This window comes from Nannobrachium achirus, assembly GCF_963921795.1.
Source record: "Nannobrachium achirus genome assembly, chromosome: 19".
Taxonomy (NCBI): Eukaryota; Metazoa; Chordata; class Actinopteri; order Myctophiformes; family Myctophidae; genus Nannobrachium; species Nannobrachium achirus.
The window spans coordinates 12,575,024-12,595,001 of NC_137826.1; the positions used below are offsets into that span (position 1 = coordinate 12,575,024).

The 19,978-nt window shown below is 42.7% G+C and overlaps 1 protein-coding gene across 1 annotated transcript in view; it reads right to left on the reverse strand.

Moving 5' to 3' along the window:
• Positions 1-17,656: 17,656 nt before the first annotated feature.
• Positions 17,657-19,978, reverse strand: part of tmem132e (transmembrane protein 132E) — a gene marked incomplete at its 5' end in the record, with an annotated part of 201,259 nt that continues 198,937 nt past the window's right edge. The window contains one exon of the mRNA XM_080749244.1: positions 17,657-18,957. Coding sequence (XP_080605370.1) covers positions 17,875-18,957 — 1,083 coding nt within the window. The 3' untranslated portion in view covers positions 17,657-17,874. The remainder of the gene's footprint in view (positions 18,958-19,978) is intronic.

Sequence of the window (19,978 nt, forward strand, 5' to 3'; positions counted from 1 at the left end):
ACATTTTTTTTTTATTGAACTCGAGTCTCCATGGATATCAATAGAAAAAAAGGCACTTTGGGGGTGAACTCCGCAGCATGTGAGTGTGGGGGGCCGGAGCAGACCGTTGACCACATATAATTACCGCCCCAAAATAAACCACCCTCGGAGTCTGGCCTCTTCAATATGTGGGACCTGAGACGAGGGCATGGCTGTACGCTACTGAGCTGGACATCTGATGATGAAACACCAAAGAAGAAGAATGTTGTCCATTTTTGTTGTCACGGTCTTGTGGCCCCCGACTTTAAGTCATATTACAATTGTGGCCCCCTGCCTAATCTAGTTGAACACCCGAATGATAATAAACAAACTAGAAAAGTCCTCTCCTCAGAGTGCAGAGCTGCCTTACCCAGGGCTGTGTTGTGGAGGTGCAGCCATCAGAACATGAGGAAGTTACGGGGGAAATAGAGTTCAGTCAAGTGATGCCAGAGCTTAGCTGGTCACAGATACACAAATGGACACACCTTCAGACAGGGACGATTACATATTTTACGACTACTGGCTATTCCGGCCTGGTGGAGATAACAAACAACAAAAAACAGTAATCACATTGGACGCTGTGTGTCTGCTGCAGGTCAGGAACCCACTAATCTTCCAGACTCTAGCATTAATGACTGTCAGGGGTACAAGCTGTTACAACTTGCAACCGTCACCATAGTTCCACTCTAGCCCAAACCGCTCCAACTCCATCTTTGCCTTGTTGGCACTAATACTGGTAACTTAGCAAGAGGCTCTCAGCTCTGGATGTTGCGTTTGTGTAGGAGTTCTTTACTGGCCAAGTGCCTTATTGCCTTGAGAATGGTGGTTGTGGACAAAGTTTCTTGAAAACACAATGCCTCAGTTTCTCCTGCATGTGGCAAACTCCCACACTACATCTACAGTAGTTCAGGGGCCCCATAACAGAAATAAAGTCAAGGAACATTAATATTGATCCTCCAAAATAGTATTATTTCCATAACAATGAATATTCTTACTAGTAGTATTCAACCATGCCCACTGTCTGCTAAATGTGTATTCTCTCAGGTAGCCTACATGAGTGTGTTTTTTTAATGTATTTTCTTAGGACCTTTATATTGATATTGTGATGGTATATTGTAAACATGTATTAGATGTATCCTATCCTACCACCTCATGTATATTATGTATCCCCCAGGTGTACCTGCCACACTTTGTGGAACACCCCTTCACTCAGAGACATACAGTATGTGCCCAGGGACACATTAGCACATCCTGAACTCTATATATTATGCACTCACCAGTACCACACGACATGACCTCATATACACCTCATACTAAGGACCGCAATTGAAATAAGCTAAAGCTTTTTTGCGTTATCCTTTTTATTATGGTGGTTTTTTTCCGTGATCAATAAACATATCAATCAAAAGTATTGACTTTTGAATGTTCAATAAAACATATTCTAATGTTGAATAAAAAAGGGTATTTGGACATGGTGCTTAGGTATCTGAAGGCTCCTCCTAATTCACACATAGAAGGTGTACACTCAGCATAGTTCAATAAAGCAGAGGTTCTCATACATTTTCATGACAAGGACCTCCATGCAAGATTTGTGTGAGCTTGGAGATCTACTATTAATATAATGCAATATTTTAAAAATATAAAGTAAAACAAAATACATAACTATTTTCTTTTTTACCTTTAACATTTTGTTCCATTACTGTAACTCTAAGGTTAAAATGTATCCAACAGTTTCTGGTATGTGACAACAATCTCAAAGGGCTCGCTGGGACAAACCTTCTGGTCGTTCCCAAGGATTGTTTCATTCTGGCAAAGCATTTTTGCTTGGTACAGCAGATTGAACCTGATCCATTAACTGTCCTGTTTGGTTGCTCTTAACTTGCCATACTCTGTTCAACAGACTCTCATGCTCGGTACATTTATTAGCTTTATGTGTCCAACTTTTGAATGATAGGTTAATTACTTGTATTTTATACATTTTAGTCTGGTGTTTGTTTGTCTTGTTTATGTATTGTTTATGTATTGTTTGTAGTGTCATACAATCAAAATAATAAAAAAGATCACCCTTTCAAAACGTCAAATTTTAAGTAATTTACACAATAAATGTAATGTTTAGATAATATCGACTATTTAAACATCAGTCCCTTATCAGTTGTCCTGTCTTTGAAGTGGTTACAACAATTTTTTATGCAAACAAATTTAGCTGGGGACCCCGTGGAACACTCAGAAGGACCCCCGGGAATCCCCAGACCCCACTTTGAGAACCACTGCAATAAAGGGCATGGGAGTGAACATTACATTTTTACTACTGGTCTAGGCCTATACTCTTACTTGGCAGTCTGATGTTAAAAAAGTTTTTTTTCATTGAGTTTTCAGAGTTCTACAGAGGTCGTCATATCAGTGAGGTCATTGATGATTTGCCTCTGGGCTGTTTGGCCACACAGAGAACATCATGCTTTGTCCTCTATCCTGCAAGCAGGGGCTTCACAAGGGGTAGGAAAGTGGGACTGAGTTACCAGGGCCCAAGGTGGAGGGGCCCTAGTAACTTTAGCTATTGAAAAATAGCAGATATACAAGCTCACAGCGCGGCACCGAGTGCCGCACTGCGAGCTTGTAGATCTGCTATTTTTGAAAAGTCGTGAAAATGTGTGCAAATCTTTGAATATATGTATTTTTTAAGTGAACATTTGTAACTCAAATTTTGCTTCTGGGGGGTCCCTGGAACTAAATATTTTGAGATGGGGGGTCCTTCACATGAAAAAGTTTGAGCATCACTGACATGGAAACATAGGTTTCTTGGCACACATTTTCACGATTTTTCCAAAAATAGCAGATCTACAAGCTCGCAGCGCGGCACTCGGTGCCGCGCTGTGAGCTTGTATATCTGCTATTTTTCCATAGTTAACATTCATGGGGGGCCCGCAGTGAATCCTTGTACCCAGGGCCCAGAATTTGGTGTGACGCCCCTGCTGCAAGTTCTGAATATGATCCGGTTACTACAGTACTTTCTGTGTATTTAGCCTGAGGATTACCATTCATTGCCCCTAGAGGATCAGTTGCTCCTTACTAGCACTATAGTTCTCCAGGTAGGTCTATGGTACTTTTTGGGAACCAAAGTGTTGGACAGAAAAGTTTTGTTGCAAGCTGCCCAATAGATATTGAGGTATCTTGTTTGCAAAGTTGCCTCTGGGCCCCGCCGCCAGCGGGCCTAAAAATAAGATATGTTCTGCATCTGCAATAGTCATTCTGAACAGTTCAACAGTACCAAAGCAAGAAAACAGTAAAGTTCAAACCGGCCCTGCCATGGCATCAAACTAAGATGGAAAAAACAAAGAATTGGAAAAAAAGACAGAACAAAATATATTTAAAAGATCCCTTGAATTTGTACATTGATTTTAAGTAAGTAAAAAAAACGTTAGGTGCGCTCCATCAATGCACAGTCTCTGTGCACTCTCTTCCATGATGAGTTTTTGGTTTCGCCCAGCCATGTTATCAAGCTTATCCAGACCACTCCGCAGCTATGTTTTCAGTATCAACAGTGTGGCAGTCTCAGATGAACACTGAGGATCTTTACAGCATTCTACCTTCTCGGTTTTTCACTCTCTGTGGCAAAACGGAGGATGTATACAGGTTTCTTGTTTACAAACATTACTGGGTGTGTGAGCATTCAGAGTGCAAAACCACTTTAAAAGAAACAGCTCAGATTAATAAACTTTTTGATCAGAGTTAGCTATCATAAATAAGACCTTTATTGCTAGAAGGATGCATTTCAGATAATATTCATCCCGAGCTGTGCAGAAACCTGTTTATTGATGACTATGTATGTACTGTAATGTATAAGATACTGTACAATACCTAGACATGCATGCACATGGAAGAGCACCCATGTAAATGGTTGCCTATCCCATTCTGTCTCTGTCTCTCTCCCTCTTATCTCTCTCTCTCTCTCTCTGTGCGATGTGCGTGCATGACAGCTATGAGATTACTCTGAAAAATATATTTTTTATGTATTTATTATAGCCTTTTGATCAAATCCTGCCATTGGGCACTAAATTGCTCAGGGCCGGCACTGACCAACACCTTGTAGCCTCTAGCCTGCCTTGCACCCTGTTGACTGGGCTGTCTCTTTATGAATAACTCTCTTTTGATAGTTCAAGTGTAAACTGTTTTTTTGCAGGAAAAACCATGGTTGATTTAATCAACAACCACTTAGAACAGATGAGTCTGCCTCCCCGGCGGTAAGTAAGCCTGTGATTGTGCACTAATGCTTCCAAGACTGTGTCCAAATCGAATATCAAACAGGATTTCAGCTGCCCTGGCCCACTACGAAGCCAAGGTACTAAACAAACATGTTTGCGTTTTTTTTCTTTATTAGACCTATTCACCAGTCGTTATCTCGTCCTTTGCAGGAAAGCGAACACCGGCCCTGCACAGGGATAGAAAGCAAAAATTATTTAACCTCTCTGTTTGTCTGTCTGCCATTCTGATAAGTTTAGCAAAGCTCCTACAAGGCACTCAGCTGCCAAAGCGCACAGAACAACTGGTGAGAGAGATATTGAACATGAGAGACACAAACACTGCTGTTCAGCTGCCATCTAACCCCCCTGCATCACACCTTTGAAGCCCAGCGAGCAGCAGTCACCAGTGGTGGAAAGTAACTATTACTCTACAAGTACTGTAGGCAATTTTGATGTATTTTTACTTTACTGGAGTGTTTCCAATTTTCAATACTTTTATTGCTACTCTCTACATTTCAGAGGCAATTATACTTATTATTATACTTTTACTCCACTACAATTATTGAATTTTTATTACAAAACAGACATTAACCACATCAGCTCACAACACAATGCGACACATTGTGCGATGCGACTTGCACAGTAGATCTGCTAATTTCAAAATGTTTTAATACATTTTATACACCCAGTTGTGAAACAGGACATTCTGCATAATGAGTACTTTTACATTTGGTACTTTAAGTATATTTTGATGCCAATACCTTTATACTCTTACTCGTGTACATTTTGAATCCCGTACTTTTACTTGTAAGGGTGCCCTCACACCAAAGTACCTATGAGAGTGGAATCCGCGTTCCGCCAATGCATTTCAATGAGAGTGAAACGGTTTCATGCCAGCAGAGGATTTCTGCAAAAAACGCTCCCTTCTCATTGAAATGCATTGGCGGAACGCGGATTCCACTCTCATAGGTATTTTGGTGTGAGGGCACCCTAAAGCCTCTATCAGAGTCGGTACCGCAGTGATAAGCTATCCACCGCGGTGTAGTGCAGTGTAGTCTTTTTGAGTCATAAAACTACAACGTTAACGCTCAAAAAGACTACACCGCACTACACCGCGGTGGATAGCTTACCACCGCGGTACCGACTCTGATAGAGGCTTTACAGAGCATTTCTACATTGCAGCAGTATGGATACTTTTACATTACGTACAAAATGTGAGTACTTCTTCCACCACTGGCAGCCACCCTGCAGTGAGCCACACGGCGCGGAAACCACAGATTAGTCTGGGGGAAGAACATTATCCCTTGACAGACCAAACTCCTATTATTACTGTGTTCACTTCTGCTGGCCGCGCCGGGAGGGCCGGGGCTTCTGGGCCAGACCTTAACCACTCGAGCCTGCAGGCCACTCAAGTCAGGCAAGTGATATAAGTGGTATAAACACACACGCCATTACACACACGCACACAACTGTTCAATTGTAGGCTACGTGTCTAATTATTTTTGTCATTTCCTTGCGCCCACAGGCTATTAACCCTGTGGAGGCTACACACAAACAAGGGCAACCCTGGAATGAGGGCACTGACAGAGAACTTAGTGGTTAAGGGGAATGATCGACGATAGATCAAACGTCCAGTTGTTATGGTCACTGGTCCCGAGAGAACCAGTGCCTCTGACAGGGGGCCTCAGCCGTAATGGCCACAGCAAATTAAACACACGCAAACCATCGAATGTCTCATGCTGTGGATGAACGCTACATTGATCTCTATAGACCAATTGTTTCGTTTTTTTTTTCTTTTGTTTTTACCACAGAAATAGAAACCACATTGGCTGATAAGTTAATCACCACAAGACCTTCTAGAAGTTTGAATGGGATATAACAAAGCCCCGCTAGCTCCCCCTAGAGGCTGCGCTGCTTTCTTATACCCAACCACATAGACATAGAAAGGTAGACGCCTCCTTCGGCTCTGGGGCATCTGCAGGGAGCATAGAGTATGTACAGGTATAATATAGAAAGCGGATAGCCCCGCCACCAGCTATTCATTTCAATGCAAGTTACTCAGTGGCTTTTTGAAGCACCCGGAAGAAGCAGAATCCAGGTGCATTGTGGGGGAATTAGATCATCTGGATGATCCAAATTTTCTTACATCGACGAACGCCTTACGTCACGACCGTAACGAACGTCAAGCGACGTCCATTGAACCCCATAGCAGACCCCAGTTTGCTCGTGCATGTATTTTTCACCCTGCCTGCAGTTCCAGCTTTGGCCACCATGTCCTTTAGCTTCAACTCTAGCCCTGGGTTCTGGGGGCAAGTATCTCTATGGGCAGGAGGGCAAGCTTCCACGTGCGTCACAGAAATGGAAGTTGGTTGGCCGGGGTCTTTTTGTATGCAGCTTTTAAGAACAGCTGAGCCACGCAAAACATCAGGAACTGGACTTTGAGCGCTTTGTGCCAAGATCTAGGCCAGATGTAGGCCACGCTTCAGAGCCCAGACAAAGCCAGATGTTGGAGCTTATAGCTCCTTCCAGGAGCACTGCTCAAAAATACATTGTTATAGTTAAATCAGTTGAGTGTGTAAAATATTCTCATTTCTCATTTCAAGGCTATAATCACCCACATGCCTTTAATCAAAATGCATAAGCTCTAGTCTAAGCTGTTAAATGAATCATACTGTAGGCTATTATCCATCTGTTTTCATCACATTTTATTTTTGTTTTTTGCACAGCCTTCTCCTAGTCTCCTCTGGATAATCACTCCACATCTTTACTACATGAATAGACAGTTACTATGTCGTGTGTCTTGCCATTGAACATGAGAGGTCCATCTTGGTTATGGACAGTATATTGATTTCACTGACTGAAGGCTACTTTCTTCATGTTTACAAGAGTCAACAGGAGAGGGCAACTTCCAACAAGCTAGTTAGCTTGAAAATCAGTTTTTAGAAAGCGACACTGTCGTATTGAAATAATAACGTAGGCTATACTACACACCGTAAGGCACTGGTGAACTGTAATGAATGACTAATGACTAGCTCCAAGTCCTAATGGACTATTCAATTTAGCATTAGAAGCTCTCAGGCTGGAACATTAATATTTTTGTCAAATAGGGAGCCTGAACTCATTTACGATTTTCTGCATTCATGAAAAACACAGGCTTATATTATGTCCCGAGCATGCATTTACCAAGACATTGTCTTTGTGCGTTTGTGTGCATTTTTGCATGGCTTGTGGGACAAATTTCAAAGCCATATCGTATCATTTGTTTGACAAAATCTTAGGATTAACCACATTCTGGGAATGTCATAATAGGTGAACATTATTCAAAAGTAGCCGATCTACAAACTCGTAGATCGGCAATTTCTGTGAAGAGATTTGGCATAGAGGGGGAAAAGGAGGGGGCTTCTGGTTACTCTGGTCAACAAAGTAGGGTAGTGTAAGTGAAAATGCAGCAATTCTTTTTTTAGCTATTGCAATTCTGGAGTTTCTGTTTCGTTTAAAAGAGTTAACATCTCGTATTAAAATGCATTTAAAAAAACCTAGTCATGGACTACTCTGGACTGTTTTGTGGATCGCATTATTTAGATGATAGCTCAAGTAGGGAGCTGCTCAGTAGAGCACACATATTTGCCAGGAGGATAAATGCCCTATCTCCCTCCAGTGTGATTAACCACCGTGTAAATTGTATATCTCTGCTGTCGGGCCAAAACCTCCTAACTCCAAAATGTTCATTTTCGGGGAAATTAGCTCAAGTGGATTTAGGAGGTTTTGACCGAAGGGCTTTTACTACTTTTCATTGGTTCAATATTATTTTAACCAAACACGCAGACGTAAAGGGTGTTCAATAGCACATATTTATGGAAAAATCAAACCTCGGTTCGAAGTGGAGCGGTGAATTTGAGCAGCTGTACCCTATGTGAGTGAGTGAGTGAGTGAGTGAGTAAACTGTGCCTGTGAGTGAGTGGTGAGTGTGCCTGGCCTGCACAAAACAGCGCCCCTCCTTTAACTAGTGTGTTGTGTGTGGCCACTCAAGGTATTGCCAGGCTACGGACATGGCCAGCCAGCCACCCACCCAGCCAGCCAGCCACATACCCACGGACATACCTGTCTATTGGGAGCGCTTTCACCACTCCAAAAAGAAAGGGCCAATCAGGTGGAGTTGGGAGGTTTAGTCCCAAGCACTTTTTAACACTCAGATGTAAAGGGTGTTCAATAGCCCTGATTTATGCAAAAAAAAATATCAAAAACCTCAAAAGTGGATTAAGAGGTTTTGGCCAGACAGTGACGATTTTTGTGCGTTGACCATTAGTCCACCATGGGTCTATACTTTCCAATACACCAAAAATACAGAAAATAACCGATTTCCAGCGGTTTATGAGATTAGCTCCGGAATCACAGAGAGAGACACACAGACACTTGAAAACGTAATCTCTCGCCTGCCTACGGCTAGCTTCCTTCAAGGTCCTTTAATGGCCATGATCTAGCGGTCTACTAAAAATTGTAGCAATCAGGGTGAGTTTACAGCACACATTTGTCCGGACTAGAGTTGCTGGAGTGCTGGAGATACTACTTTTACCACTTAGGTTTTGAAAATTCCGGAAATGTTTTTGAAAGTTTTTCAGTAAATAGCTTTCATAGAACTCATTGCACATTATGAAAGAGGAAAACAGAACTAACAGAACTAAAATGTTAGTCCCCCCCCCCCCCCCCCCCCCCCACCCACATACACAAAATTGCTAGTGATGGTGCAGAGTACATGACAGATATTTGTGCGGTAAATTGTGTGAGTTCTCAAATGGCTAAATCAGTAACCGCAGTGCAATAAGTTAAAGCAAAAGATTGCCTTCTGCTTTCCATCTTGTCTCCTGTGTAGCTATTTCATTCTATACACCACAGACTGATGACATGATGAGTCCTATTATATACCACGGCTGTCCGCTGTTAGGGTTAGATCCTATTTATAATGTACCTATAAAGTGCAAGTAACACGCCAATGGCGAGTGGCGACCGTCAGGTCAGAGCTTCTAAATACGGCACAAACCTTTGTTGTTGCTTTGTCCCCAGACCATGCTGTTTTTGAGAGAATGTACAGCGGTAACGTGATCCACCTCTCGCTAGAACAGCACTAAAGTGATCCGCTTCTCGCAAATGGCGGATCACTATACAGGAGTTCTCGAGATGCGGCAGACGTTACAGCAGTGGCGATGCATGCGAGAATGCAATCCCCGCTAGGTAATACTTCACGAGGGTACTGATGGAACCAAATGGTTGTGTGGTTGGTGTGTGAGCGCACACAACACAGACACACACATACTGCGTGTTATGTTATCCAACTGCAAGAGGATTGCCACAGACCAACACAGCTGAGTAGTGAGTAGTGAGTGATGAGACACAGCTGAGTGAGTGAGCAGCGCTCGTTTGCGTGCATACTATGTTGTGTATTAGCGTGACTATAGCGTGACCGTGACTAGCGTGAGGGACGGACGGATGGACATGTACTGGAGGTTCTCATACTAACTGCGACCTGACAGTCGCAATAAACCCTAAGGGTTATATTCTTTTGGCTTATTAGGCCCATTATATGGAACATATTTTCTTATTAAGTGTGCCTGCCATGCAATGGCAAAACACTTATTGTAATCCGCCATACTTAAGTAAGTAATTAATGTTCTTACAAATTTCTGCAAATAATAACTGCCGCACAATTTACACCACCGCTGCAATATATACATAAACACGTGCGGCTCGGCCGGGAATAGGTTGCTATTACTTTTCTTTACGATCCGCATTACCATGGCGACATAATTCGCAAAAAACAACGCCCAAAAACCCCATTGACGCACGACTTTGGACTTTTTCCGGCCAATAGGGACGAGCTGTAATTGATTAAGCCCCCTCCTATTGGCTGGGCTTTAAACTGCGATAACTCCAGTTTACAGCATGGTACCGTCTTGAAACTTGGTGTCTGGACTTAAACGGCCAATAGGGACGTATTACTTAAGCCCCTCTTAAGCACCCTCTTAAGCCCCGCCCCTATATTTACTATTGGCTGAGATTTAAACAGCTATAACTGCAGCATGGTACCCTCTCAAAATTCGCTGTTTGCAGACAGCCAATAGGAATGAGCTGTAATTGCTGAAGCCCCGCCTCCTCTCTTCCTATTGGCTTAGCTTTAAACAGCCATAAAGTTCACAGCATTGTACTGTCTCGGAATTTGGTGGGTGGTCCCACAGTCCCAACAGCTAATGCTAACCGCTATTTCCGCTAATCCTAAAGCTAAAATGCTAATGCTAATGTTAAAAATGCTAATTTTAGAAATTCTAATGCTAATAATAGCTAATGATAAAAATGCTAATGATAAAAATGCTAATGTTAATGTTAAAAATGCTAACGCTAGCTAATGCTAAAAATGCTAATGATAATGTTAAAAATGCTAAAGTTAATGCTAATAAAAATGCTAAAAATGCTAAAACCAACCGCTAAACAAGGTTGCACACACGAGCTGCAGGCACACTTAAAACTTGTTATAACTCTTGTTATATCCCATTAAAAATGTTCTTTTCTAGTTGCGAGCTGTCAATACATCACCCTTGACCCTATACTTCATCATCATTCACCATCACGACAAATGGCAAAAATGAATGTCCCTTGACACCTTTATGAACATTTTCTGTCTTTCACTGTCCACCTAAATGGAAAAAAACTTTTGAATTATGAAAAGAAAGCTTAGGCTTCTGAATCCTATGAGATTAATAACTTTGTTGTCCCCTGTAGACTTACTATGGCTTTATAGCACAGAGGAAAGAACTTTGCCCATAGAACCAAATATTGGTGGTTCAAGAGTGAAAAGCATTTTCCACTGCTTTCCTCCTTTGTGGAAAACATAGGTGGAAAGCCTCTGCGCTGTGCCATTTCCACAGGAGGAGGAACATTTGGTGGATTTTTTCAACTTGGTCAAGTTTTTATTTATTTATATATATATATATATATATATATATATATATATTTTTTTTAAATAAATCTTTATTCAAAAGTCATGACATACAAGACAGACAGTGAAAGACAAGAAAATGTTTTTCACTGGTCTTGAACCACCAACCTTTGGTTCCGTAGGCACAGTTCTTTCCTCTGTGCTAAGACTACAGGGGTAAAAATGAATCTACTTTGACACCTTTATGAACCTTTTCTGTCTTTCACTGTCCACCTGAAAGGAAAAAAACGTATAAATTATGAAAAGAAAGCTTAGGCTTCTGAAACCTGAGATTAATAACTTTGATATCCCTTGTAGATCCCTATATGGCTCTATAGCACAGAGGAAAGAACTTTGACCAGGGAACCAAAGATTGGAGGTTCAAGACCAGTGAAAAGCATGTTCTGTCTTTCACTGTCTGTTTTGTATTTTCTTGCATGTCAAGACTTTTGATCTCATCACTTCGTAACACAAATCCTCTCTTCTGGGTGTTCCTGGCACAGAACATTTTCTGATGGGGCTAAATGCATATTATTTTGGGGGTCCCTGACATGAAAACGTTGGAGAACTACTGGATTAGCTGGCAGTCACACAGACAGGGCTGAGAACATGAACCTCCTGACTGAGATGAATACTCTCTCATGGCATTTGGTTTTCGATTGTTATACGTTTTGTGAAGATATAAATAAATTCATGTCTCTAAATTGTGTCTTGGATCTATGGTACCGTAACAGGCTCACATTGATATTCATAGTGTTCTTTATTGTGGTCAAAAACCTTTCATTTCAATGCACCACCTTTGTAGTGTTGGACAGCCTTTCTTTCGGATTCATTCATTATTGAAGCCATTTGAGCGACAAATCAATCACCTCCTGTGGGAAGAGTTGGTTTGTCTCCTGCTCTTCAGTGGTTTCACTTTGGTTTGGCATGCTACCTGCAGTTGATTATGTCAACCAAAGAGAACTCAGCTCATGGCTGAACATCAAACAGAACTTTCTTTAAGTGTATAATATCCGACACGTTTAATACAATAAAAAGGTGGCACCGATAGAGTCTGTGATCATCTGAAATTAAATTATTTCCGGTGATCCATTGATCAAACAGATTCACTGACTTGAAACTATGTCTACAACAGCATTTGACTTCAAATATTTGAAGTTTGGCATACAGCCAGCCAGCCTTATACTCAAGCTAAGCCTTTCCCTGATATTTGCGCACCAAAAGCTTAGTGGAATATGTCACATTAAACTTTAAAGATTTACGTGACAGTTTCAGCAATATATAGGCTACTGTCTGTATGTAGGCTATGTGTATAGGCCTGTGTGTGTGTGTGTGTGTGTGTGTGTGTGTGTGTGTGTGTGTGTGTGTGTGTGTGTGTGTGTGTGTGTGTGTGTGTGTGTGTGTGTGTGTGTGTGCGTGCGAGCGTGCGTGCGTGCGTGCGTGCGCCTATGTGAAAATAGCAGTAAATCACTTCAAAGTGTGAGTATTTTGTTTACAATACTGTCTGTCATAGCATTTGTGGAGGTACAGTTCTGTTTACGAAATCTAAAATCTTATCGTGACCCTGTGACCTTTAATCACATTAACCCTGGTCTCCATGTTTTGGACAAAGTTTTAAAACATTTCAAGATTTTTTGTATTTTTTAAGAGGTTAGAACAGAAATAATCCACAAAGGGCCTACTGTAGCAAGGTATAGTCAAGGGAACAATCTGCAGATTTCACTCGTGACTTGGATATAACCCCAGGCTGGATCATAGGTGTTTGATGGAGCCTGGTGACAGGTGCCTGTCATGTTGAAAGATCAGAAATACTCAGTGACAGGTTACATCACTGTGAGCCGATGAGAACTTCTGGGAACTTGGATTACATCACCGATAACGTGCTTGTACTTGCATACAAGGACAATCATTAAACTTCAACTAGGTTATATTAAATTGTTTTAGACTTTTAAATCATGCACAATATTCTTCTACAAATTGTTGTCGATGGAGAATCACCTTGAGCCGATGAAAGAGGCAGAGGGTGTGATCAGTTGAAGGCTTTTGATTCATGTGGTGTGGGAAAAATATATTTATCCTACCAGCATGGGTGCCGGAAAATAGGGTTCCACTTTTATTTCCACCTTTCTTTTGTAGTTGTTGTTGCAAATCCCCGCATCCCTGCTAATGCCCCTGTGCGCAGCCAGCAGGGTGTGTGATGCACAGGACATTTATAAATTCATTAAATCCTCCAAACTTCAATTTGAGCGCTTGGAGAAATCACGGCAAGATTGTGTGTATTAAAAGAGAGCTGGGTGAATAATGCAATGCAGCCCGCGGCTATTGAGGCAAATTTGAAATTGCGTGTCCACGCTCTGTAAGTCAGCCAGTTATGTGTGACTTGTTTTTACACTGTTAAATGTGACTCGGCTTTCTGCCGCATGGAATCCTCAAGTAGCCTATGTTGAAATCCCGGATCAGCAAATGTGTTTCGGGCCCTCAGACATTCTTATCTTTCAATAATTTATATTCCTACTAACCCTGTGCCGTGCTCCTGCCGCTTCTCCTCACTGTGCAGTGCAGTCTCGGTCTACACTCTGACCACATACTGTCGTAAAACAGCGATAAAGTCGGAGCTATTGTAGGGTTATTTAAGGATTGGTGCGCTTGCTATGCTGTACATCTTTCATTGGATATCTGGGGAGCCGGTGGAAGAATAAGTGGTTAAAACAATCAGAGAAATACATTTTCAAAGTTTACCGTAGATACCCATATGGCAATGATACGATACATTCTGAAGGTTATAAATACTTTCCGTAGATACCAGCACTAATATTAGAATGACACAATACATTTTGAAAGCTATATATACTTACTGTAGATACAAGCATTGAGAATAATGGCTGAGGCACACATTGACTTGCAGTCAATTTGGGAGAGTAATACTTTCTTGGGGCCTTTGCATTTCTAACAAGTGCTGACTGGAAACATTTGCCAATTTCTCAATAACAAAAAACTGTGTGGACACAAAATGATTTATGCCCTAACAACGGAGTCATTACTGGCCAGTGACAGTACAGGATAGGATAGGCTGGCAAAGGATAGGCTTCTAAAAAACAACCCTGAACATAGTAACCTACTTTGAATTCTGCTACAGCAGCATCCTATCTATGTCAAGGACAGCAAGTAAATATCAATGCAAGGAAACTGATTTCATTATGAAATACCATGTGCAAAGAGCAACACTTTCACTAATGGATAAAAAAACAATACACCACTATCAATCTCGTTTTGTTTAGTTTTTTTGGAATGATGTTGTGAGGAGTAGAAAGGACACAGTTTGTGTATTACATTGTCTTTAGTACTGTACATATAACGGGGAGGAAATACAAGGAGTTGTTTCTCAAGAGAATACATTTTTTAACAGTGCTCTATACATGAACATAATGATCTTTCGTGTGACGTCGCTTGGTACAGCCAGTGGAGCTACACATGTCGCAGTCTTCCAAGGAGGGGAGCGGGGGTATACATCTCAAGGTGTTCAATCACACGTAGGAAAGAAGACAAGAGTCTCTAGTAGCAGCTTGGAGGAAATACAGAAAGTCCAGTATGCACACCATCACCACAGTGGCATTACACGAAAAACTAAATAACAAACAAAACATGTACATACAGTATATACACAAGGTGAGAGGGACTATAAAATGACTTGAGCAATAAAATGTTTCAGAGACATACAGCAGTGATGGCAAATGCATGAGCTAAATAAAGCTAGAATAAAACAAAACACTTGTAAAAAGCTGCTATTAGAAACTTAGAATCTAGTATTAAGCAGTGTCCTGGTTTGGGCTGACCGTGTTAATACGAGAGGCAAAGTACAGTTGAGAATCCTACATTCATCCTGAGACACCACCGTGTGAAATGTGAAGTTCAAACTTTGGGGGTAAAATAAAAGCCCTGTGACTGACTTGGTTTTATGGTAATCCTTGTGACTGAAGGGAGGGCTTGGACTGTCAAAGACATTTACTTTTAGATTGCATATTATCAAACACTAGAGCACGGTTGATATTTATTTAAATCACATGGAATGTATAGAGGGCATGCAGAAAGTCAAATCCTTAAAGCCCCAATCCAGGATTTTGTTTTTGGAGTGTAATAATTGGGTACTTATATACATAATAATCTTGATGGGTAGGATGCTGATGTAAAATAAATCTCTGAAAATGTCAGATCCCACCATGATTAAAATACAGGTCCAGTATGGTCCAATATTTACAACCATTATACACAAACCATTTACATCTTGAAATTACGTATATTTTAAACTCCCGTTTCAATGTCACATTATGGTCCGTGTATTGGGAGCTCAGACAATCGAACGAATATACTGGTGATTTAGTAGTAACATACTTGAGTTCTGGATTGGGTCTTAAAAAAAAAAAAAAAAAAAAAAAAAAGATGACAAAGAGGACTAAATACCACTAATATATCAACAAATTTCACATTTGGATTGATGACTTTGAAAGCCCATTCTCATGATCACTGAGAAAACAAGTGACATAAACCTGATGATCAATGTCAGTCAGTCAGTCAGTCAAAAAATAAATAAAAAAAAACTAAATCCAAGCCCTCTGCTCTAGAATGGAAATAAAGGGTGTTATTGAAACTCCCTTTTTTGTTCACCAGTGGTCTCTGGTCATATGCTCCAGCGGCAGCAACTCTCCAAATACATGGCAACTGCAATCACAAATGTAGGTCAGTAAAATGTACTCAACTGTAGTGAAATTGTGACAGCTCCTTTGTATGCGTACTAATTTACCCCTCTGTCATTTGCAGTTTAAAATGAAGTTCAGACCCGCATCGGTAGACCTTTAAAAGCTCAACTCAACGTTCATCTCATTTATGCCATCCCGCCAACAACCATTTGCCGAGCCCTGCAATCATTCTGATTTGTGCGAAACCAAAAACCCCACGCTGTCAAAACTTAGGATTTCCGTTTTACCAAGTCAGAGTCCTGAGATATTCAAAAACATTTCCATGGCATCAAAACCACAACCGCGGCATCTGAAGAGCTTCTTGTCTCAGCAGCGTTACAGTACCACTGATTTCTCCAAAGCCTGCAATTTATACTTTGTCGCCACCGCAGTGTATAAATTTAGCGTTTGAGTACAAGGCTTTTTGGTCCCCTCTCTGATACACTTCTGACAAAGCATCTTTCCTGACCTCTTTCTGACAGCAAAAACAGCATGGCATTAGGGATAGTCATGAGTTAAGAGATGGTGAAGTGACTGGTTTATCTAGTTATGATGTCAGGTAGCCCCCCTTACTGCAGTATTTAAAAAGGACACTGGGTACAATGTGGGCACGCGTCCATCTGCGTTCCCAATCATGACTTTGCCAGATGCCAGCAGGTTGAAGGCCAGCCAAGCTTGTTGGAGAAAAATAAATCATAAAAAATGAATAGAAAATACCTAGCAGTGCCAAATCCCATACCATTTTGTTAAAAAGCTAACAGCTCAATAATCCATGTACCATCTGACTGCTTAATGGTCCAAGCCCTCAACATCTAGCTACAGTTTAACTTGGCGTGAGCTACTAGTTGATATGCAACTTAAGCTGCATTATGATTAATACATACTGTATACTAGGAGGGCCTGTATGCATTTCGGCCTGACATGGCATGCATGTAATGCATGATAACATATGCAATTTAGTAATGAGTGTATTAATGATTACATAATTACAATACAAACATTTACAAATTTGGAAACTGATTCTGATTGTGCCTCAAGATCTCCTTGCATGCAAACAACGTCGGAGCTCCTTACAATATGCAAGCTCCTCTCTTTTCATACCACGTCTTGTCTTGAGATCAGCGGTAGTATGTTAACTAGTTGCTCTTACTACACCGTCTCCAGCCACAGTGAGAACAGGGTGTCAGAAATTATACAAGCTGTGAACCGTGACCATTTGTTATAAGGCATTACATTTGCTGAGGACCAGATGAGATAGTAGTAGGGCACTGCTTTTGGCCACCTATGAAATGTAGAAAAAAACATCAGGAATGAATTTGAATACAAATCATTGAGTGTGCTGCACCAAGAACGACAATGAGGAAAGTTTTTTTTTGTGCCACTGAAAAGAATGCTTTCCCTTCTTTGGCAAAACCATAATGATTTCATAATATAGTAGCGTCCACAAAGAACCTCTGACAGGCATTTGTTCATCAAAGGTCTCTCGTTTGAAAACATATAGTTTTAATATAGTGGCAAAACAGGGCCATAACCAGTTCCCTCCCATACACCTGTCCATATCAGGCCTGCTATTTCATTGCCCCGAAAAACAGCAGCACTTTTCATAGCACAGTGCTTCCAATCGAACACATTGTTTGTCTGGTCTGTTCAGATTGGAGTCTTCTGGTCTATAATGCACCCGTCCTTGTGTTTTTGCCATTCTAAAGAGTGTGAGCATGTAAGGGGGAGGGGTGGGGACTTGGGGAGCACTGTGCAAACAGTAATGAAACGAACCCTATACCGCAACCAATAGCTGGCCTCATTCTTTTTGTTTGTTTGTGAAAAATTATCTTTCACTTGAGTGAAAGGAGAGAAAAATAGAAAGGAACGTTTCTTTTAGAAAGCCGAAGGCAGCGCCTCTCGCGCTCTTTCTTGGGTCTCAGGCTATTTCTTTTATTCTGCGCATGTAGTCGTGCAGTTCCTCGGGGTCTTGAAAGCCCATGTCCTGGCAGACCCACTGAATGTCCTCTTCGTCCGCTATGGGGATGGAGTTGTAGGGCATGTCCTCCGTGGGCAGCGTGGTGAAGGTGGTGAACTTGACCCTCTTGCGCTTGGAGGTGGGGGAACTGGCCTCCTCGCCGTTCTCTTTAGTGGAGCCCCCCGAGCTGCCGTCCCCCCGCCCGTGGACCTGGCTCTGCACGCTGGTCTGGGAGCTGCCGCTGCTGTGGTGGTCGCCGTGGCAGCAGGTCTGCCCCACCTCCAGGGCGTTGCTGGGGCTCTCCACCTGCTGCGGCGACAGGTCGCTCTGCGCCCTGAGTGGCTGGCCGTTCCCCAGGAACACCCAGTGGTGGGAGTGGTCCATGTTGGCCTGGCCCTCCGGCGGGATCCTCTTGTGGCGGTACTTGAGCACGAAGACGATGCAGTTGATGAGGAACACCAGGATGGCCAGGCAGAAGACCCCCAGCAGGGCGTACATGCCGATCTCCAGGTCGGTCATGTTGCGAGGCGAGTGGACGTAGTCGTCGTCTTCCTCCTCCTCCTCCTCCTCCTCGCCCTCGGTGGGCCTCTCCTGGTTGCTGATGGTGGGGAAGTTGGTGTAGTCGATGGGGACGCTGGCGGGCTGCTCGTTCGACGTCTCGAAGTTCCGCCCTCCGGCGTTGGAGTCGACGACCGGCCGCCTGGTGGGGGCGGCCGGCTCGCCCTCGCCCTCTGTGTTCACCTCCTCCTCGGAGTCGTCCTCCGGGCCGAAGCGGACTTTCACGTGGACGCCGGCCGACGCGATGACGCTTTTGCGCTTGGTCTTCTGGCAGGCCTCGCATATGGTCATCTCCACTCGCACCAGCTCGCCGGACCCCTCGCCCTCCGCCACCACCACGGGCCAGCGCTGCTGGGGCTCCTGTGAGACCGACGCAATCTTGTCGTCGGACGTGGAGGCATTGAGGTTGTAGTCCTTGGGGTCGAAGTAGCTCAGAGGGGCCGCTGTGCTGTCGGTGTAGTACATCCATATGGACAAACTGGCCTCCTGTCAAAGCAAAGAGAGAGACGTGACTGTTAACAGTGTTGAATGTTATTTTATTACGTTTTTCATCACACACGTAGATCAGATATTTTACCCTGGCTGTTCCGCCACAACAGTACAAAGGCAGGGCCCTTAGCCAATGAGGTGCAATTGAGGTGTGGAAAATCTTGGAGTGGTGTTAGCTGGAGTATTGGTTGAGCTTCAAATGACAGTTAGCACGCTGCAGAATATAGTCACGAGCGAGCCCACAGTCACTGTTTAATAGGAACAGTATTTCTAGTTTATTTTAAGATATTGCAAACAGCCCTATTAAAGTCAACAAAGGATATTAAAATCACAGTTAAAAAAATAAAAACAAAAACAATTTGGGCTATAAAACAGCCACCATCCAGACTTGTGTTTATATCTCCCAGGAGAATATCTGAGTGGTTGAGATGTTCTTCTTTTACGCGCCCCGGCCTCTGATTTGATTTGATTAACGGCCTTTGAAGTTCTGCCAATCCCTGAAGCATCGCTGAACATCAGAACATTGTACCCTGAACAGGCACACGGTGCACTCAGTCTGTGATGAGCACAGTGGTGCACCACTTTAAAGCGAGCGGGCGAGAAAAGGGTCGCAGGCAGGAGTGTTGTCCCAATGTCCCGTGGACAACAGCGCAGCGGTATACTGCCCGGCACAGGGCTAGACGAGCAAACATGTTCCACTCGGGATTTGAGGTGTTGTTGTGTGTGCGCCATCGTGGCCGCGCTCACACGTTGCGTTCACCCTCTTTCATTTCGGGGAAAGCATCGGTGCGGGGTGTGCCCTGCGTGTCTCCGGGTTGGCCTGACAGATTTCATCTGCGTCAGAACCGAAGAACAGTATCGCTGGAGTTCTTGCCATCAACACAACAACAAGGCTGATTTCTTTTTTTTTACTTTTGTCCACAGCTTGCTAAAAAAAACAACACAGCTCATATTGCTCCTGTTGGGAATACTGACTATGCAGGGAAACAGTTCTCTCTCTGACATACCGTAGCCTTTT